General features: G+C 43.3%; 1 protein-coding gene across 1 annotated transcript in view; it reads right to left on the reverse strand.

Annotated features, from left to right (window-relative positions):
* The window catches only part of LOC115172054 (isthmin-2-like), a 54,423-nt gene that overhangs the window by 11,447 nt on the left and 23,746 nt on the right, over positions 1 to 19,230 (reverse strand). Inside the window, exons 2-3 of the mRNA XM_029729252.1 lie at positions 17,943 to 18,188; positions 11,323 to 11,674 (exon numbers count right to left, since the gene is read on the reverse strand). Of these exons, the coding sequence (XP_029585112.1) occupies positions 11,323 to 11,674; positions 17,943 to 18,188 (598 nt within the window). The remainder of the gene's footprint in view (positions 1 to 11,322; positions 11,675 to 17,942; positions 18,189 to 19,230) is intronic.

Consider the following 19,230-nt stretch of genomic DNA (forward strand, 5'->3'; position numbering starts at 1 on the left):
ACCAATAGAATATTATATATATGGGGGATACAACCTTCCCAGCTCTGCAGATTTTGCTGCGACGAGACAGAAACATTAGATCATCTGTTTTGGTACTGTCCATATGTAGCTTGTTTTTGGTCGCAGGTTCAGGAATGGCTGAAGAATTGCAACATTTACCTGGAGCTAACTCTGCAGATAGCACTACTGGATGACTTGAAAAGTCATAAGCTGTGTTCGAATACTCGTACCAACTGCACTAACCGTAGCTTATTGGTCATGGTATGGATATAGTTAGTATGCCAAAAGTTCCCGACTGTTGTACTAAATTCGCCAAAATATGAAGTATTCGAACACAGCTTTAGTCAATCGATCAATAAAATAATAATACTTTTATCAAAAATCTGTAGAAATTATGAGAATAGAAAGGTTCAAAACTTTTATGAAATATCACACCCCAGTTGAAAAAGATATTGCAAATAGAAATCCAATATGGATGGTGTTAAGAGATAGATGGGAGGGGTTGAATGGAGCTGAAGGTTGGGAATAATAATAATAGGTTGGGAATAATAACAACTAATAACAAGATGACTAATGTAAAACAATGTGTTCATAAAATGTATATAGGTTCAGAACTTTTGTGAAAGAAATAGATGGGAGAGGACGAGGTTAGAGGAAGGACAGGAGAAAAAACAAACAAAATATAACTATTGTAAAATAGACTTTGCACAGAAAATGTATATAGTATGTACAAGCTGGAAGTAGAAGCCTTAGCGTTGTTGTTCAGTAGTTTTTCTCCAATTAGGGGACGGGTGGAAGGGTTAGAAAGTAACAAAGGAAAATATATTTCTTTAAATATGTGTATATACAGTACCAGTCAGAAGTTTGGACACACCTACTCATTCAAGGGTTTTTCTTTATTTTTACTATTTTCTACATTGTAGAATAATAGTGAAGACATCAAAACTATGAAATAACACATATGGAATCATGTAGTAACCCAAAAATTGTTTAAACAAATCAAAGTATATTTTAGATTTTAGATTCTTCAAAGTAGCCACCCTTTGCCTTGATGACAGCTTTGCATAATCTTGGCATTCTCTCAACCAGCTTCATGTGGTAGTCACCTGGAATGCATTGTAATGAACAGTTGTGTCATGTTGAAAGTTAATTTGTGTAATTTGTAAGTCGCTCTGGATAAGAGCGTCTGCTAAATGACTTAAATGTAAATGTAAATGTAATTTATTTCCTTCTTAATGCGTTTGAGCCAATCAGTTGTGTTGTGACAAGGTAGGGTTGGTGTACAGAAGATAGCCCTAAAAGACCAAGTCAATATTATGGCAAGAACAGCTCAAATAAGCAAAGAGAAATGACAGTCCATCATTACTTTAAGACTTCGTCAATCCGGAACATTTCAAGAACTTTGAAAGTTTCTTAAATTGCTGTCGGTCCAACCCAACCCAAACCATCTCAATTAGTTTGAGGTCGGGTGATTGTAGAGGCCATGTAATCTGATGCAGCACGCCATCACTCTCCTTCTTGGTCAAATAGCCCTTACACAGCCTGGAGGTGTGTTGGGTCATTGTCCTGTTGAAAAACAAATGATAGTCCCACTAATCCCAAACCAGATGGGATGGCGTATTGCTTCAGAACGCTTCGTTAGCCATGCTGGTTAAGTGTGCCTTGAATTCTGAATAAATCACTGACAGCGTCACCAGTAAAGCCCCCCCACTGTCAGAGACCCAGATGCAGACTGGTAAGACCCAGATACAGACTGTCGAAGTAACAAGGTTTAATGTTCCAACAGAGGCAAGCAGTAGACAGGTCAAGGCAGGCAGAGGTCGGTAATCCAGAGGGAGGCAGAGGTACAGGTCGGCGGGCAGGCTCATGGTCGGGGGCAGGCAGAGTGGTCAGGCAGGCAGGCTCAGAGACAGGACAGGTTAGGGTCAAGACCGGGAGGAATAGCAAAAAGAGAATAGAAGCAGGAGTACGGGAAAACACGCTGGTTGACTTGAAAAACATACCAGACAAACTGGCAACAAACAGACAGAGAACACAGGTATAAATACACGGGGGATAATGGGGAAGAGGTGGCGACACCTGGAAGGGGGTGGAGACAAGCACAAGGACAGGTGAAACAGATCAGGGCGTGACACCCACACCATTACACCTCCTCCACGCTTCACGTGGGAACCACACATGCAGAGATCATCCGTTCACCTACTCTACATCTCTCAAATTTGGACTCATCAGACCAAAGGACAGATTATCACTGGTCTAATGTCCATTGCTCGTGTTTCTTGGCCCAAGCAAGTCTCTTCTTGTAATTGGTGTCCTTTAGTAGTGGTTTCTTTGCAGCAATTCGACCATGAAGCCCTGATTCACGCAGTCTCCTCTGAACAGTTGATGTTGAGATGTGTCTGTTACTTGAACTCTGTGAAGCATTTATTTGGGCTGCAATCTCTGAGGCTGGTAACTCCAATGAACTGATCCTCTGCAGTAGAGGTAACTTTGGGTCTTCCTTTCCTGTCACGGTCCTCATGAGAGCCAGTTTCATCATAGCGCTTGATGGTTTTTGCGACAGCAATTTAAGAAACCTTCAAAGTTCTTGAAATGTTCCGGATTGACGGATTTTCAAGTCTTAAAGTAATGATGGACTGTCGTTTCTCTTTGCTTATTTGAGCTGTTCTTGCCATAATATTGATTTGGTCTTTTAGAGCTATCTTCTGTACACCAACCCTACCTTGTCACAACACAACTTATTGGCTCAAACACATTAAGAAGGAAATAAATGACACAAATTCACTTTCAACATGACACAACTGTTCATTACAATGCATTCCAGGTGACTACCTCATGAAGCTGGTTGAGAGAATGCCAAGAGTGTGCAAAGCTGTCATCAAGGTAAAGGGTGGCTACTTTGAAGAATCTAAAATCTAAAATATATTCTGATTTGTTTAACACTTTTTTGGTTACTACTTGATTCCATATGTGTTATATCATAGTTTTTGTGTCGTCAGTATATTCTACAATGTAAAAAATAGTCAAAAATAAAGAAAAACCATTGAGTAGGTGTCACGTCCTGACCAGTAGAGGGGGTAGTGGGGTCAGGACGTGACAGTTTTTGTGTATGTGAATGTTTGATTGTTGATTTGGGACTTCCAATTGAAGGCAGGTGTGTTGAGTTGCCTTTGATTGGAAGTCCTATATAGGTGTGTGTGTTTTTCTTTGGGGTTGTGGGTGGTTGTTTTTTGCACTGATTTTATAGCCTGCAGAACTGTCACTGGTGTCACCCTTTTGTGTTGTTCCTGTGGATGCTCTACTCCTTTTGTTTTGGTAATAAAAAGATGAGTATTCACATACCTGCTGCGCCTTGGTCTTCTCTCCATGACAACTGTTGTTACAGTAGGTGTGTCCAAACTTTGATTGGTACTGTGTGTATGTGTATGTATGTATGTACAGTCGTGGCCAAAAGTTGAGAATGACACAAATATAAATTTTCACAAAGTCTGCTGCCTCAGTTTGTATGATGGCGATTTGCATATACTCCAGAATGTTATGAAGAGTGATCAGATGAATTGCAATTAATTGCAAAGTCCCTCTTTGCCATGCAAATGAACTGAATCCCCCAAAAAACACATTTCCACTGCATTTCAGCCCTGCTACAAAAGGACCAGCTGACATCATGTCAGTGATTCTCTCGTGAACACAGGTGTGAGTGTTGATGAGGACAAGGCTGGAGATCACTCTGTCATGCTGATTGAGTTCAAATAACAGACTGGAAGCTTCAAACGGAGGGAGGTGCTTGGAATCATTGTTCTTCCTCTGTCAAACATGGTTACCTGCAAGGAAACACGTGCCGTCATCATTGCTTTGCACAAAAAGGGCTTCACAGGCAAGGATATTGCTGCCAGTAAGATTGCACCTAAATCAACCATTTATCGGATCATCAAGAACTTCAAGGAGAGGGGTTAAATTGTTGTGAAGAAGGCTTTAGGGCGCCCAAGAAAGTCCAGCAAGTGCCAGGACCGTCTCCTAAAGTTGATTCAGCTGCGGGATTGGGGCACCACCAGTACAGAGCTTGCTCAGGAATGGCAGCAGGAGGTGTGAGTGCATCTGCACGCACAGTGACAGACTGATATTATGCAAAAGGTACAGGGATTGGACTGCTGAGGACTGGGGTAAAGTGATTTTCTCTGATGAATCCCCTTTCCGATTGTTTGGGGCATCCGGAAAAAAGCTTGTCCGGAGAAGACAAGGTGAGCGCTACCATCAGTCCTGTGTCATGCCAACAGTAAAGCATCCTGAGACCATTCATGTGTGGGGTTGCTTCTCAGCCAAGGGAGTGGGCTCGCTCACAATTTTGCCTAAGAACACAGCAATGAATAAAGGATTGTACCAACTCATCCTCCGAGAGCAACTTCTCCCAACCATCCAGGAACAGTTTGGTGACGAACAATGCCTTTTCCAGCATGATGGAGCACCTTGCCATAAGGAAAAAGTGATAACTAAGTGGCTCGGGGAACAAAACATCGATAATTTGGGTCAATGGCCAGGAAACTTTCCAGACCTTAATCCCATTGAGAACTTGTGGTCAATCCTCAAGAGGCGGGTGGACAAACAAAAACCCACAAATTCTGACAAACTCTAAGAATTGATTATGCAAGAATGGGCTGCCATCAGTCAAGATGCGGCCCAGAAGTTAATTGACAGCATGCCAGGGCGGATTGCAGAGGTCTTGAAAAAGAAGGGTCAACACTGCAAATATTGACTCTTTGCATCAAATTCATGTAATTGTCAATAAAAGCCTTTGACACTTCTGAAATGCTTGTAATTATACTTCAGTATTCCATAGTAACATCTGACAAAAATATCTAAAGCCCCTTTAGCAGCAAACTTTGTGAAAATTAATATTTGTGTCATTCTCAAAACCTTTGGCCACGACTGTATATTTGCCAAAAAATATATGGGGGATTGGAACTGATGCAGACAATTACATTGATGGAAGTTACAATCTATCTGCAATATTAAAGCTTATCTACATCACAATATTTTTTAAATAAAATAATACGGCACTAAGCAGTGGTGTAAAGTACTTAAGTAAAAATACTTGAAAGTACTACTTAAGTAGTGTTTTGGGGTATCTGTACATTACTTTACTATTTATATTTTTGACGACTTTTACTTCACTACATTCCTAAAGAAAATGAAATACTTTTAACTCCATCAATTTTTCTTGACACCCAAAAGTACTTGTTATATTTTGAATGCTTAGCAGGACATGAAAATGAGCAAATTCACACACTTATCAAGAGAACATCCCTGGTCATCCCTACTGCCCCTGATCTGACTTACTCACTAAACACATGCTTCGTTTGTAAATGATGTCTGAGTGTTGGAGCGTGCCCCTGGCTGTCCGTAAATTAAAATAAACAAGAAAATTATGCCGTCTGGTTTGCTTCATATAAGGAATTTTAAATGATTTACACTTGTACTTTTACTTTTGATCCTTAAGTATATTTTAGCAATTACATTTACTTTTGATACTTAAGTATACTTCAAACCAAATACTTTTAGACTTTTACTCGAGTAGTATTTTACTGGGTAACTTTCACTTTTACTTGAGTCATTTTTTATTAAGGTATCTTTACTTTTACTCAAGTATGAGAATTGGGTACTTTTTCTACCACTGGCACTAAGTACTGTGTACGCATTTAGATGGCAATTTCATGAACTGCACAACATAAAGTAATTTAGGGGTCGGTTTGATGTGCAGCACTGAGTATACAAATGTAACTGCTTTATGTGGGCTCTGCATAAGCAGAGCCCACATAAAGATGGTGGAAGTGGGTTTGATCTAACAGATCTAGAAGTGTGTGTGTGTGTGTGTGTGTGTGTGTGTGTGTGTGTGTGTGTGTGTGTATATATTTGCATGCGTGCCGGCATGCATTTGTGTGTGTGTGTGTGTATATGTGTGTGTGTGTTGACATCATTGCAGTGGTAAGACTGTAATCACTTGCTAAGGGCTGGTTGGAAGACCTGACCACACAACAACACCACAAGCACTCTCAAAGCATGCTGGGTAAACAGAGCGAGAGAGGAATATAATGTTTTTCTTTAGGAGGAGGATACACATCAACTCAAATTGTATTTGTCACATGCGCCGAATACAACAGGTGTAGACCTTAAAGTGAAATACTTACTTACAAACCCATAACCAGCAATGGCAGTTATAAGAAAATACATGTTAAGTAAAAAATAGATAAGTAAAAAAATAAGAAATAAAAGTAACAAATAATTAAAGAAAAGCAGTAAAATAACAATAGCGAGGCTATATACAGGGGGTACCGGTGCAGAGTCAATGTGCGGGGGCACCGGTTAGTTGAGGTAATTGAGGTAATATGTTCATGTAGGTAGACTTAAAGTGACTATGCATAGATAATAAACAGAGAATAGCAGCAGCAGAAAAGAGGGGGGGGGGGCAACGCAAATAGTCTGAGTAGCCATTTGATTAGCTGTTCAGAAGTCTTTTGGACCTAGACTTGACGCTCTGGTACCGCTTGATGTACGCACTACCCTCTGTAGTGCCTTGCAGTGGGAGGCCGAGCAGTTGCCATACCAGGCAGTGATGCAACCAGTCAGGATGCTCTCAATGGTGCAGCTGTAGAACTTTTTGAGGATCTGAGGACCCATGCCAAATATTTTCAGTCTTCTGAGGGGGAATAGGTTTTGTCGTGCCCTCTTCATGATTGTCTTGGTGTGTTTGGACCATGATAGTTTGTTGGTGATGTGGACACCAAGGAACTCGATGCTCTCAACCTGCTCCACTACATCCCCTGGTAAAGATCCTGGTGATCCATCTGGCCCTGCGGCCTTGTGAATGTTGACCTGTTTAAAGGTCTTACTCACATTGGCTACGGAGAGCGTGATCACACAGTCATCCGGAACAGCTGATTCTCTCGTGCATGTTTCAGTGTTACTTGCCTCGAAGCGAGCATAGAAGTAATTTAGCTCATCTGGTATGCTACAAGGCCTACTGGGCAGCTCGTGGCTGTGCTTTCCTTAGTAGTCTGTAATAGTTTGCAAGCGCTGCCACATCCGATGAGCGTCGGAGCTGGTGTAGTACGATTCAGGTGTAGAACGATCTTAGTCCTGTATTGACCCTTTGCCTGTTTGATGGTTCGTCGGAGGGCATAGCGGGATTTCTTATAAGCTTCCGGGTTAGAGTCCCACTCCTTGAAAGCAGCAGCTCTACCCTTTAGCTCAGTGGGGATGTTGCCTGTAATCCTTCTGGTTGGGGTATGTGCGTACAGTCACTGTGGGGACGGCATCATCGATGCACTTATTGATGAAGCCAGTGACTGATGTGGTGTACTCAATGCCATCGGAGGAATCCCTACAAGGCCCTCTGTGCTAGCAAAACAGTCTTGTAGCTTAGCATCTGACCACTTTTTTATTGACCGAGTCACCGGTACTTCCTGCTTTAGTTTTTGCTTGTAAACAAGAATCAGGAGGATAGAATTATGGTCAAACATTTAACATGCTGATAAATTTGCCTGCATTAAAGTCCCAGGCCACTAGGAGTGCCGCCTCTGGATGAACATTTTCCATACTCTACCTCAGGCGAGCAAAACCTTGAGAATTCCTTAGATATCGTTCACCAGCTGTTGTTTACAAATTTACATAGACCGCCACCCCATGTCTTACCAGAGACTACTGTTCTATCCTGCCGATACAGTGTATAACCCGCCAGCTGTATGTTCTTAATGTCGTCATACTGCCACGACTCGGTGAAACATAAGATATTACCGTTTTTAATGTGCCGTTGGTAGGATATACGTGCTTGTAGTTCATCTATTTTATTATCCAATAATTGTACTTTGGCTAATTGGACCGATGGTAAAGGCAAATTACCCACTCACCACCAGATCCTTACAAGGCACCGTGACCTTCGTCCTCGAAAGACGGGGATGAGGGCCTTGTCGGGTGTCTGGAGTAAATCCCTCTCGCCCGGCTCGTTAAAGAAAAAAATTGTCTTTCAATACGAGGTGAGTAATCGCTGTCCTGATTTCTAGAAGCTCTTTTCGGGTCATAAGAGACGGTGGAGAAAAACATTACGTACAAAATAATTTACAAATAACAACAAAAAAAAACACACACAATAACACAATTGATTAGGAGACTGTAAAACGGCAGCCATTCTCTCCTGTGCCATTGTGTAATCTCAGTGATTTCTGGGAAGGGAAGAGTAAATTAAGCTTGGCATTAAAAAGAGGGCCCCACTTGCCCCTCAACAAAACAGACATGGAATCACTGGTCACTTTAATAATGGAACACTAGTCACTTTAATAATGTTTACATACTGCTTTACTCATTTCATATGTATGTACTGTATTCTAGTGTATTTTAGTCAATGATATTCTGACATTGTTCATCCTAATATTTATATATTTCTTAATTCCATTCTTTCATTTTTAGATTCACGTGTATTGTTGTGAATTGTTAGATACTACTGCACTGTTGGAGCTCGGGACACAAGCATTTCGCTACACCCACAGTAACATCTGCTAAATATGTGTATGTGACCAATACAATTTGATTTGATTTGACAACTCCAGCCCCTCCTCCTCCACCCCCTAAATGCCTGTGCTCCCCCCCTCTCTTCGGTCTAAATGATCACAACTAAATATTAGTTGTTTGGCCAGGGGGTGGTGAGGAGACATCATGCCACCATTACCCTGAGAGTCAGCGCCAGCAGAGGTTCAAATGACTGCTCTATCCCAAGAACCAGTGTCAACTTCAAAGGACACACACTTCAAAGGACACACACGATGGACTGACGGTCGAGCGCTCGCTCTCTCAGTTCCTCCCTGAGCTTGCCCTCGTGCTCTCCATCTCTTTCTTTCTCCCCCTTTCAATTTGTTCTCTCCAGCCCACTAGCTTTATCTTTCCCCTTGTTATTATCTGACCTGTATTCTACCATATCTTTAAATCTTGTCTTTTAATCATTTTTTTTGTGATATTTTTTTTGTTTTATCGTTTTTTTCTTAGGGTACATTACTATCCATTTCAAATTAGAAGTTTATAAAACCTGTACCTGTAGGCTACCACTCAAAATAACATTAAGAAATACATAGAGTTGAATAATAAATAATACATTCACTATGAACAGGAAAAGAAAACAAAAAAGATTTGGGCCTCCACCCCACCCCAACCTCCCATCCCATTCCCCCAACTAGCCAACATGTCTCCATCCAACCCCCCCACCCCCCAGACAATGGTGGCCTGTCTGCTGTGAATATGAGAATAGTAATAATCTATCAGAGCTCTTTTGGCAGAGTGCTACAGACAAAGCAGAGCCGAAGCACTGTGGGCTGACTGGTCTCACTTAGAGGTGACTGCCTACTGATCAGGTTAACAGCATTAGAGAGCTGTTAGCTAGTCTGGTGGCTAACTGCTACTGTCAGAGAGAGAGAGAGAACAATAAAACAACCAACCAAAAACCCGTAACACAGAGCCAGAGCCAAGAACTGAAGCTCTTTCCAGAGGGCTTAATGAATGAGCTTGAGGATTGACAAGGAGAGTTCAAGGTTCAGACAGATTACCGGAGCCGAAATAAGGTCTTCCAAAAATGTTCCTACCTTCTTCATTGAATGCAGCCCTGTGACTTGACTACGGTAATCATTCTATTTTGGCCATATTATTTCAGTTATAATATGATCCACATACTAAAATAGTTAGCTACAGTTATCCCTGGAAGGGAAGGGAGAGGATAAGGAAAGGCTATACAGAGTAGTAGACATCAAGTCTGTAAGAGCATGTCTTGGGCAGTTTTCACTATAAAGCTCAACCTTCTTAGATGTCTTATAATGGGACATAATGACCATCAAAAGCAGCATTTCTAAAAGAGGCTAACCTACAGGCCTACAGTATACAATATCAAGTTTATAGTAAGTTATCTCTAAATCTTTAAGTTCTTGGAACGTAAATCTGAATCTCTAGGATGTCAACAAACACCTCTAATTGTCTCCCCAGTAGACAGTAGGCCTAAACATTCAACAATCCAATCATCTTTCATGCCATGAACATGACTTTATCCAAGGTGAACACAGTACACCTCACAGGTCAAGTCCTGTTCCTCTCTCTCCCTGGCTGGCTGTTTACAACTGATAGGCATCAGAGAGGTGAGGGAGGGAGGGAGAGTTTGGAAGAGAGCCTCAGGGAGGGAGGGAGGGAGGGAGGGAGGGAGGGAGTTGACATGTTTATGTAGCGGACCTTGAGCGAACAGCCTCGAATCATAAATCATGTCGTAGGAACAGAGAGTAAGGCGGGGGGAGAAAAGGAGAGACAGTGGGGGACGGAGGCCCGTATTGCTGTCTCTGAGCCTCGCGGAGGAAACTGTCAGGACAAAAACCTCTCAGACAGCTCGCCACATACATGCCCTGACCACTGACCCCCGAACCATACACAAACACCAGCCCTCTCTCAGATCTGTGATCAGATCAGGGACACCAAACAAACAGGAGGAACCCTCTTCTACAATAGAATGGTACAGTAACAATACACAAGCCATACATTCTCCTAGAAACCTTATCTAATCATTGTTGAAGAAACTGAAGGGCCAAAACTTCTGCTTCCTGTGGGGTGTTTTAAAAAGGTGTCTTTTTAAGAGGATGTTATTTGCAGTGCATCGTCCAGGTAGGTGGTGGTGCTACACATTGGCACACATTGGATGTTTCACAAATTGGAACACGGAGGGGTAGGAGTCCAAATCAATGTGAAATGGAGCTCGGAGGGCACTTCTCGGATGCATACTCTGTTTGTATACATTTTGAAGCGTACATCGATGCAAGCCACAACAGAAAGTATGCACAGAATTATGATACAACCATGTAAAAAATGGTGTAACGTTTATTGAAATCAATGGTCATTGTTTGAGCTGAAGTGAGAGAAAATAAACTCTGACTTCAGAATGACATGTTGCCCATTCACATCTCATACGTTTCCTGACTACAATATTTGATCTTGATACATTAATAAATAGATTCTATGTTAATTTTGAATACCTACTGTAGTGTGTGCAGATGCAAGCCCATATGGGCCCGGGGAGTTCGAGTGCTTGTCAAATGTAATGTTTTATGCGTTTTCCACACCGTCATGCTCACAAGAACGTACTCTAGAGAATGTCCTCGTAGAATGCACTCGGTGCATGAGAGCGTGGAGCGCGGTAGTATGCATATTGAAAAACACCCATTGTAACTTGATTCTGATGAATTATTCCTTCTTTATCTATCATTTCGTGATAATTACAACAACAAAAACATTACATCGTAAAAAACATACCGTAGTTCTCCTTGGAGTCCCATCCCTTGTTGCTGCTCCAGCGGCTGGCCCAGCCGCCCCCCACGCCTGCCCCCACCCCAGTCCCCCCGGTCCCACTAAGTACAGGTTCCTGATCCTCAGGGTTGTAGTTATAGTCCTCTGTGGGCTGCTCCTGTTCCTCTAGGCTGGCCCTGCTGCCAGGCCCGCTCTCAGCCTGGTCTGGGTACTCCCAGAAGAGAGGCCAGAACAGCTTCTTGTGGCCCAGCCACTCCTCCGATGACAGGGACCAGTCGTTGCGGCCCCCCTCCCCCCCCTCCTTGGCCAGGTCCATCTCCATCTCTGTCTGTGGGTCCTCCACCACCTCGATGGTCACCTGGAGGAGAGGGGGGAGGCGAGGGGGGGAGGAGAGAGAGAGTGAGAGAGAGAGAGAGAGAGAGAGAGAGAGAGAGAGAGAGAAAATACACTATGAAAGAGATCTTTTAGGTTTCAAATGAAATACTTTTTTCATTGCCTTGAACAACATGCCAATGCCAAACACACATGGTTTCTGCACCCTTCTCAACATGTGTGTACTAATTAAATACTAATTCAAGTGATAATACGAGTAGCTAAATCTTTCCCAGGTCTCCAGTCCTCCTTTCATATATAGAATATTGCATTCTGTGTAATCACAACTGAATAATGTGAAACCTTTATAAAAGTTAACCTTTCTACAACTGGGAATTGAGGGTGTGATTTCACACTTCACAATTATCCTCAGCAAATTGCAACAAAATCATAGAGTAAATTGCCTCTGGACCGAAGCTGTTGCCAAGAGTAACATTCAACACAATTGCTTGTGTAATCTTATGGAGTCTTACAGGCTTGCATCCCAAATGGCACACTATTCCCTATATAGTGCACTACTTTTGACCAGGACTGATAGTAATGCACTATATAGGGAGTAGGGTGCCATTTGGGGCGAAGCCAGGGTGTCACAGACTCTGGTGCGGATGATGGCCAGCAATTATTGAACACACAGTACTTTCCCAGATGATGGTAAAACAGTGATGACTGTAGAGTAATACTGATAACACATACACTGGCCACAAAACTGCTTCTTTAACTGTAGTCACAGCAATCGAAGGCCGGCTAGTAACGGTAGGAAGGGAATGCAACAGAGGTTAAAGAAACTATGGGGATAGGGAAACAACCCTTCCAGTACTGTATGTGATATGTACTTCCTGGTGAGAATATGACTAGGACCAGGTGTTCTTCCTGACCACATGGCCTCACCAGGAAAAACTCAGAGTCCTAGTTATACCAGCGGTACTCCCCTGTAGCTCAGTTGGTAGAGCATGGCGCTTGCAACACCAGGCTTGTGGGTTTGATTCCTGCAGGGGACCAGTATGAAATGTATCCCCTCACTACTGCATGTCGCTCTGGATAAGAGCATCTGCTGAAATGTAAATGTTTCCATAGTCAGGCTACGTGTTCAGGGAAAACTCCTTGCTCTACCACTGTCCATTAACATTCTATATACTAACATTACTGCTTCTACTGTAAACAACCTAACATTTACAGCATCAGGCTCAGACATGCAACATTGGAAAGAAAAATAAACAACCCCCTCCCACCCCCGTCTAACAACATGGTCTGTTCTGTCCCAGCCCTGTTGTCTTGGTGCCAGTCTGATGCCCTATCTGAACCCACTGGATTCTTGGGATGAACCAACCAGGGTCCTGAGGGAAGCGGGTGTGTAGGTAGGTTTGTAGACAGTGTGTCCAGGCATGTGTGATGAAGGAAAGGAAGGTGGTTGGGGAAGTATGTGATGGAGGGAGGTGGAGAACAGAGTGGAAGAGTGAAAAGGGATGGCAGGAGCGGGAGGAGATACTTAGAGCGGGGTTGTAAAGGGAGGTGTATATGGAGAAAGCGGGATAGAGAAGCGAGTTGAGAGTAGGGGAGGGATAGAAGGAGTGAGGTGCGGGATAGGGGTGTGTGGCGGTGGAGAGGGAGGGAGGGATAGCTAGAGATGGAGGGAACAAGATAGAGGGATAGGGGATAGACTGATAGACTGCCACGAGCCTGCAGGTCCAGACAAAGGCATGGTTGTTTATGCTTCTGCTAGTAGTTACCATCTGATGGCTGCTACAACTGTTTATAAAGACAACCCACTGGCTAAAGACACAGATTAGGATGGTGAGTCAGGGCTACTAGTCTTATGCCTCTCAGACCCTTAGCACCATCTCTTTCTCTCTCTTTCCCTCTCTGTCGCTCTCTGTATCTCTCTGTCTCTACCTCTCTCACTCTGCTGACAATAACTGTCAATAGACCGACAAGTCAAGGAAGATTCATATATCAAAATATGACAATGCTTGATTTAAAAAGCAACACGCGAAGTAGTAGGACAGGACACACTGGGGCGTCATTACAAGCCTGCATGATTCCAAGGGGCAAAGAGAGGACATAGCCAGCCCACTGTATGGCTCTTTCTAGTTGTCAGCAGGGTGAAGTTGGACTGTAGCGTACTGTACTTTATAAGACCTCCGCATATTGAAGCTGAGCTCTATTTCCTCCCGCCTGTCTGAGCGGTAAGTGGAGGAAGTGTATTAGGCCTAACTATGACCCATTATAGGCTGTGACTCATACATAACTGTGGATCTGAAGGACAGGCACTTCCAGTATTAATGCCCCAGACAAACCATAGAGAACTAAGCCACTCCAGTAAAATAGTTCCTGTGTATTGTCAATCAGGAGATTGTACTATGCAGAATGTTGGTAATTTGTCAACGATGATGGGCAGAGGGACCAGTATTTGTGCACATGTGTATGGGAAGACAAAAATATTTGAAACATCATTATTTATATATCGGATGCATTTGGTTCTATTCAAATCTACTCTATTGTTGTATTCTATTCCCCATAGTGTGCCAGTACAGTCTGGTACGGTTCACTCAGTTCGTCACGCTATGACCCTCCACAGTCAAAACCAATGAATTCCAGCCGACGTGATAACAAGGTAAAAAGCCCACTAAAGCAACCAAGGATATTAGCGGCTGGCTCCCAAAGAAAGACTTATAAAACCAAATAGCTTTGTCTGGTTCCTATAGACTAAAGGATGGCCCAATCCCACTTGGATCAAGAACACATTTTCCTTGTTATAATAACGAGGCGCTTTCAATTTCTGGATACCTGGGCTTCTCTTGTGTCAGTTTTTCCCCAAAGTCTAACTTAATTTCCTTTCAAATCCACTTGCACACATAAACCCTCTGAAATAACACTAAAAATAAAATGAACGTTTTTTTTCTTCATACTTCTGTATAAAAAAGCACTTTTGAGATAATCAAGATCTGCTGCGCTTGGAGAGCATGTTAAAAAGTGCTTGTTAAAATAATAAAATAATGCGGTGACCTCTCACCCCTTAGATTTGGCTGTTTTCTCTGCTCTCTCCCTAAGCCCCATGCAGATGTTCGAGCATCATGGCAGACTTGAAGCACCCCACTGTAAAGGTCTCGCATGGAGAAATTTAAGAGGCCGCGCCGACTCAAAACAGCTGTGAAGAAAGATGGGAGGGTGAGTCAGTGTATGTGTGTGTGTGTGTGTGTACATGCGTGTACATGCGTGTGTGTGCCTGAGTGTGTGTGCATTCACGTATGTGTTGGGGTGATACAATAAGCTTTAGAGCAAACGCCCCACCTCCCTTCTTATTCTGGAGTCCCTGCAGCCTCTTACAATAATAGCAAGAAAAAAATTAGAGGGATAAATGATCAACTAAATGAAATGCAAGGAAAACAGAGAGCCTTGTAAACTCTACTGTTGGCCAGTGGTTCCCAGTGTGTTTGGTACAGTAGCAGCGATCAGATATGAAACACCACTAGAGGAATACAGTCTCTAACCCTATTAAATACTGCCTTTTACCCAGGCCTAACTAGGGAACTTGAATTTTCTGCAAATCCCCATAGACATCAATGCATGATGTACACAGAAGTCTGAGTTCTGTGCATGGGTGTCTAGTTATGATTCAGCCCACTTTAAAGAAAGTCACTTCCTTGCCCCGCTCAGTAACTGTTTCCTTCTTAACTTACTCGGTTAAGAAGATCACGAGTTATTAAGTGTTTTTCATGCTGGATCAAAACATGGTACAATCTTTGAAAAAAAGGCGCTACCTGGAACCAAAAAGGGTTCTCCTATGGGGACAGCCAAAGAACCCTTTGGGAACCCTTTTTTTCTAAGAGTGTACCGTCCCTTGGATACAATCATTTGATGAGCTACGTTCTGCTGGTTCGCTCCGGGGTAGGCACAATTTGATATTCTGAACACTTTTCCAACCATCCATTGTTACACATCAGCTAACATTTACTGAAAGCACTCAATCCAGCAATCTGGTGCCTCAGTCGTTTCCTGTTAACCATAAGTCATTATGCTTCTAAATGACTCTAACACGCAGCCCTGTGAGAATTAGCTGTCAACCAGGCTTTGGCATGGCTCACACATTATACAGAGAAGCTGGATTGCAAAACCAGGTGCAAAAGGTTGTCGCTGAATAAATTGGCTGTCAACAATAATGATGCAAATATGCAGCTCTGTGTGTGTGTGTGTGGGTGTGTGTGTGCAAGTGCGTGTGTGTGTGTGTTAGGCTTACGGTAATCCTGTACACAGTATCATTATAAACATCCTGAGATCTTTGCTGTGACAGTCGTCCTTCCCTACGCCAGAGTGATAGGGTTCTATAAAGCTTTGGGGTCATTGAGACAACAGTAAGATAGTAACATTATTACAATAAGCTTCCTTCCAATTTATCATGAATATAAAGATACAGACGTCATCCCAATGCTCTTCAATAGCTTCCTTTTCTTAAATTCTTCACTCTACACTAACAGTAGATCTGAAAACACTACTAGTAGATCTGAAAGGATCGTTGGATGGATGTAAGCAATTTTTCACCTTTATTTAACCAGGTAGGCAAGTTGAGAACAAGTTCTCATTTACAATTGCGACCTGGCCAAGATAAAGCAAAGCAGTTCGACAACATACAACAACACAGAGTTACACATGGAGTAAAACAAACATACAGTCAATAAATAATACAGTAGAAAAATAAGTCTACATACAATGTGAGCAAATGAGGATGAGATAAGGGAGGTAAAGGCAAAACAGGCCAATACTGGAAACTCTACCTAGCCCATACAACCATAACATGTGTGATATATTCTGATGTACTAAACAGAAGAGCTCCAGAGATACACTATATATACAAAAGTATGTGGACACCCCTTCAACGTAGTAGATTCGGCTATTCAGCCACACCCATTGTTGACACGATTGAGTGTATAAAATTGAGCACACAGTCAATGAATCTCCATAGACAAACATTGGCAGTAGAATGGCCTTACTGAAGAGCTCAGTGACTCAATGTGGCACCGTCATAGGATGCCACCTTTCCAACATGACAGTTCATAAAAATTCTGCCCTGCTAGAGCTGCCCCGGTCAACGGTAAGTGCTGCTATTGCGATGTGGAATCGTCTAGGAGAACCAACGGCTCAGCCGCGATGCGGTAGGCCACACAAGCTCACAGAACAGGACCGCCGAGGGCTGAAGCGCGTAGCGTGTAAAAATCATCTGTCCTCGGTTGCAACACTCACTACCGAGTTCCAAACTGCCTCTGGAAGCAACATCAGCACAAGAACTGTTCATTAGGAGCTTCATGAAATGGGTTTCCATGGCCGAGCAGCCGCACACAAGCCTAAGATCACCATGCGCAATGCCAAGCGTTGGCTGGAGTGTTATATAGCTCGCCGCCATTGGACTCCGGAGCAGTTTGGTGGAGGAGGAATAATTGTCTGGGGATGTTTTTCATGGTTTGGGCTAGGCCCCTTAGTTCCTGTGAAGGGAAATCTTAACGCCACAGCATGCAATGACATTCTAGACGATTCTATGCCTCCAACGTTTTGGCAACAGTTTGGGGAAGGCCCTTTCTGCTTTCAGCATGACAATGGCCCTGTGCACAAAGCAAGGTCCATACTGAAATGGTTTGTCGAGATCGGTGTGGAAGAACTTGACTGGCCTGCACAGAGCCCTGACCTCAAGCCCATCAAACACCTTTGGGATGAATTGGAAAACCGACTGTGAGTCAGGCCTAATCGCCCAACATCAGTGCCCAACCTCACTAATGCTCTTGTGGCTGAATGGAAGCAAGTCCCCGCAGCAATGTTCAAACATCTAGTGGAAGGCCATCCCAGAAGAGCGGAGGCTGTTATAGCAGCAAAGGGGGAACCAACTTCATATAAATGTCCATGATTTTAAAAAGAGATGTTTGACGAGCAGGTGTCCACATACATTCGGTCATGTAGTGTACTATATAATACATAGTGTAATATTTAATTATGTGTCCTCTCCTACCTGTACATTAGGGTTGTGTAAACCTTCACACTTACACCATTTAGCAGACACTCTTATCCAAAGAGACTTACAGGAGCAATTAGGGTTAAGTGGCTTGTTGAAGGGCACATCAGCAGATTTTTTACCTAGTCAGCTCAGGGAGTTGAACCAGCAACATTTTGATTACAGGCCCAACACTCTAACCGCTAGGCTACCTGCACAAACCTACCTGTACATTAGGGTTGTGTAAACCTACTTATTCATTAGGGTTGTGTAAACCTACCTGTATATTAGGGTTGTGAGATCCCAGGTCTGCGTTGGCCAGCTCAGGGAAGTTCCTGAGGTCCAGGATGAAGGGTTCTGGGTCCTCCTCTGGTTCTGGTTTGGGCAGAACCCCCTGGGACCAGCCACGGCGTCGGGGTCTCTGGGAGGATGGGTTGGATGATGCCAGGCTCTGGAGCTGGTTCTGCTGCTGGAGGTCCTCCAGAGTCTCACCCACATCGCCACCCGGGCTAGCCTGAGATATCGCCTAAAGAAAAAAGAGATAAATTATCAATTATTTCATTTTTTCATGCATCACCTCATACAGGTTGATAGTAGATGACAGATAATCCATTGAGATGATCACTGAGAGTAGGTATCTCTTTAACAAGAGTCCTGATGCAGGCCCATGCACAAGCTTTGTCCTATTGTTGCAACACTATATTTTGGATCAGAACATTTTCTCAAAACGTTTTTAAAATGTTGTGAAATGTTCAGAGACAATAATCTTATAAATGTTGATACAAGATTACATTTCTGTGGCATTACAGAACATGCCACATGTAGTTAGATAAGACTGAATGAACATGCTGAAGACTGACTGAATGACGATAACAACAAATGAGCTAATTCAATTTGACATCATCATGACCTAACCGGAGGGGTATACTATGAAGTAAGCTAGATCTACTCAGGCTTTTCTAAAGCTAGCCAGTTTCAGTTAGCTTCACATTCCAGCTCAGGCTTCATCCGTACTACAATGGTCATGGCTCACATCAACAGCATCCTCCCGGATAACCTAGACCCACTCCAATTCGCATACCGCCCCAACAGATCCACAGATGATGCAATCTCAATCGCACTCCACACTGCCCTTTCCCACCTAGACAAAAGGAACACCTATGTGAGAATGCTGTTCATTGACTACAGCTCAGCGTTCAACACCATAGTGCCCACGAAGCTCATCACTAAGCTAAGGACCCTGGGACTAAATACCTCCCTCTGCAACTGGATCCTGGACTTCCTGACGGGCCACCCCCAGGTGGTAAGGGTAGGCAACAACTCGTCTGCCACGCTGATCCTCAACACTGGGGCCCCTCAGGGATGTGTACTTATTCCCATCCTGTACTACCTGTTCACCCACGACTGCATGGCCAAACACGACTCCAACACCATCATTAAGTTTGCTGATGATACAACAGTGGTAGGCCTGATCACTGACAACGATGAGACAGCCTATAGGGTGGAGGTCAGAAAACTGGCAGTGTGGTGCCAGGATAACAACCTCTTCCTCAATGTGAGCAAGACAA

Source organism: Salmo trutta, chromosome 33 (genome assembly GCF_901001165.1).
Source record: "Salmo trutta chromosome 33, fSalTru1.1, whole genome shotgun sequence".
In the NCBI taxonomy this organism is placed as follows: Eukaryota; Metazoa; Chordata; class Actinopteri; order Salmoniformes; family Salmonidae; genus Salmo; species Salmo trutta.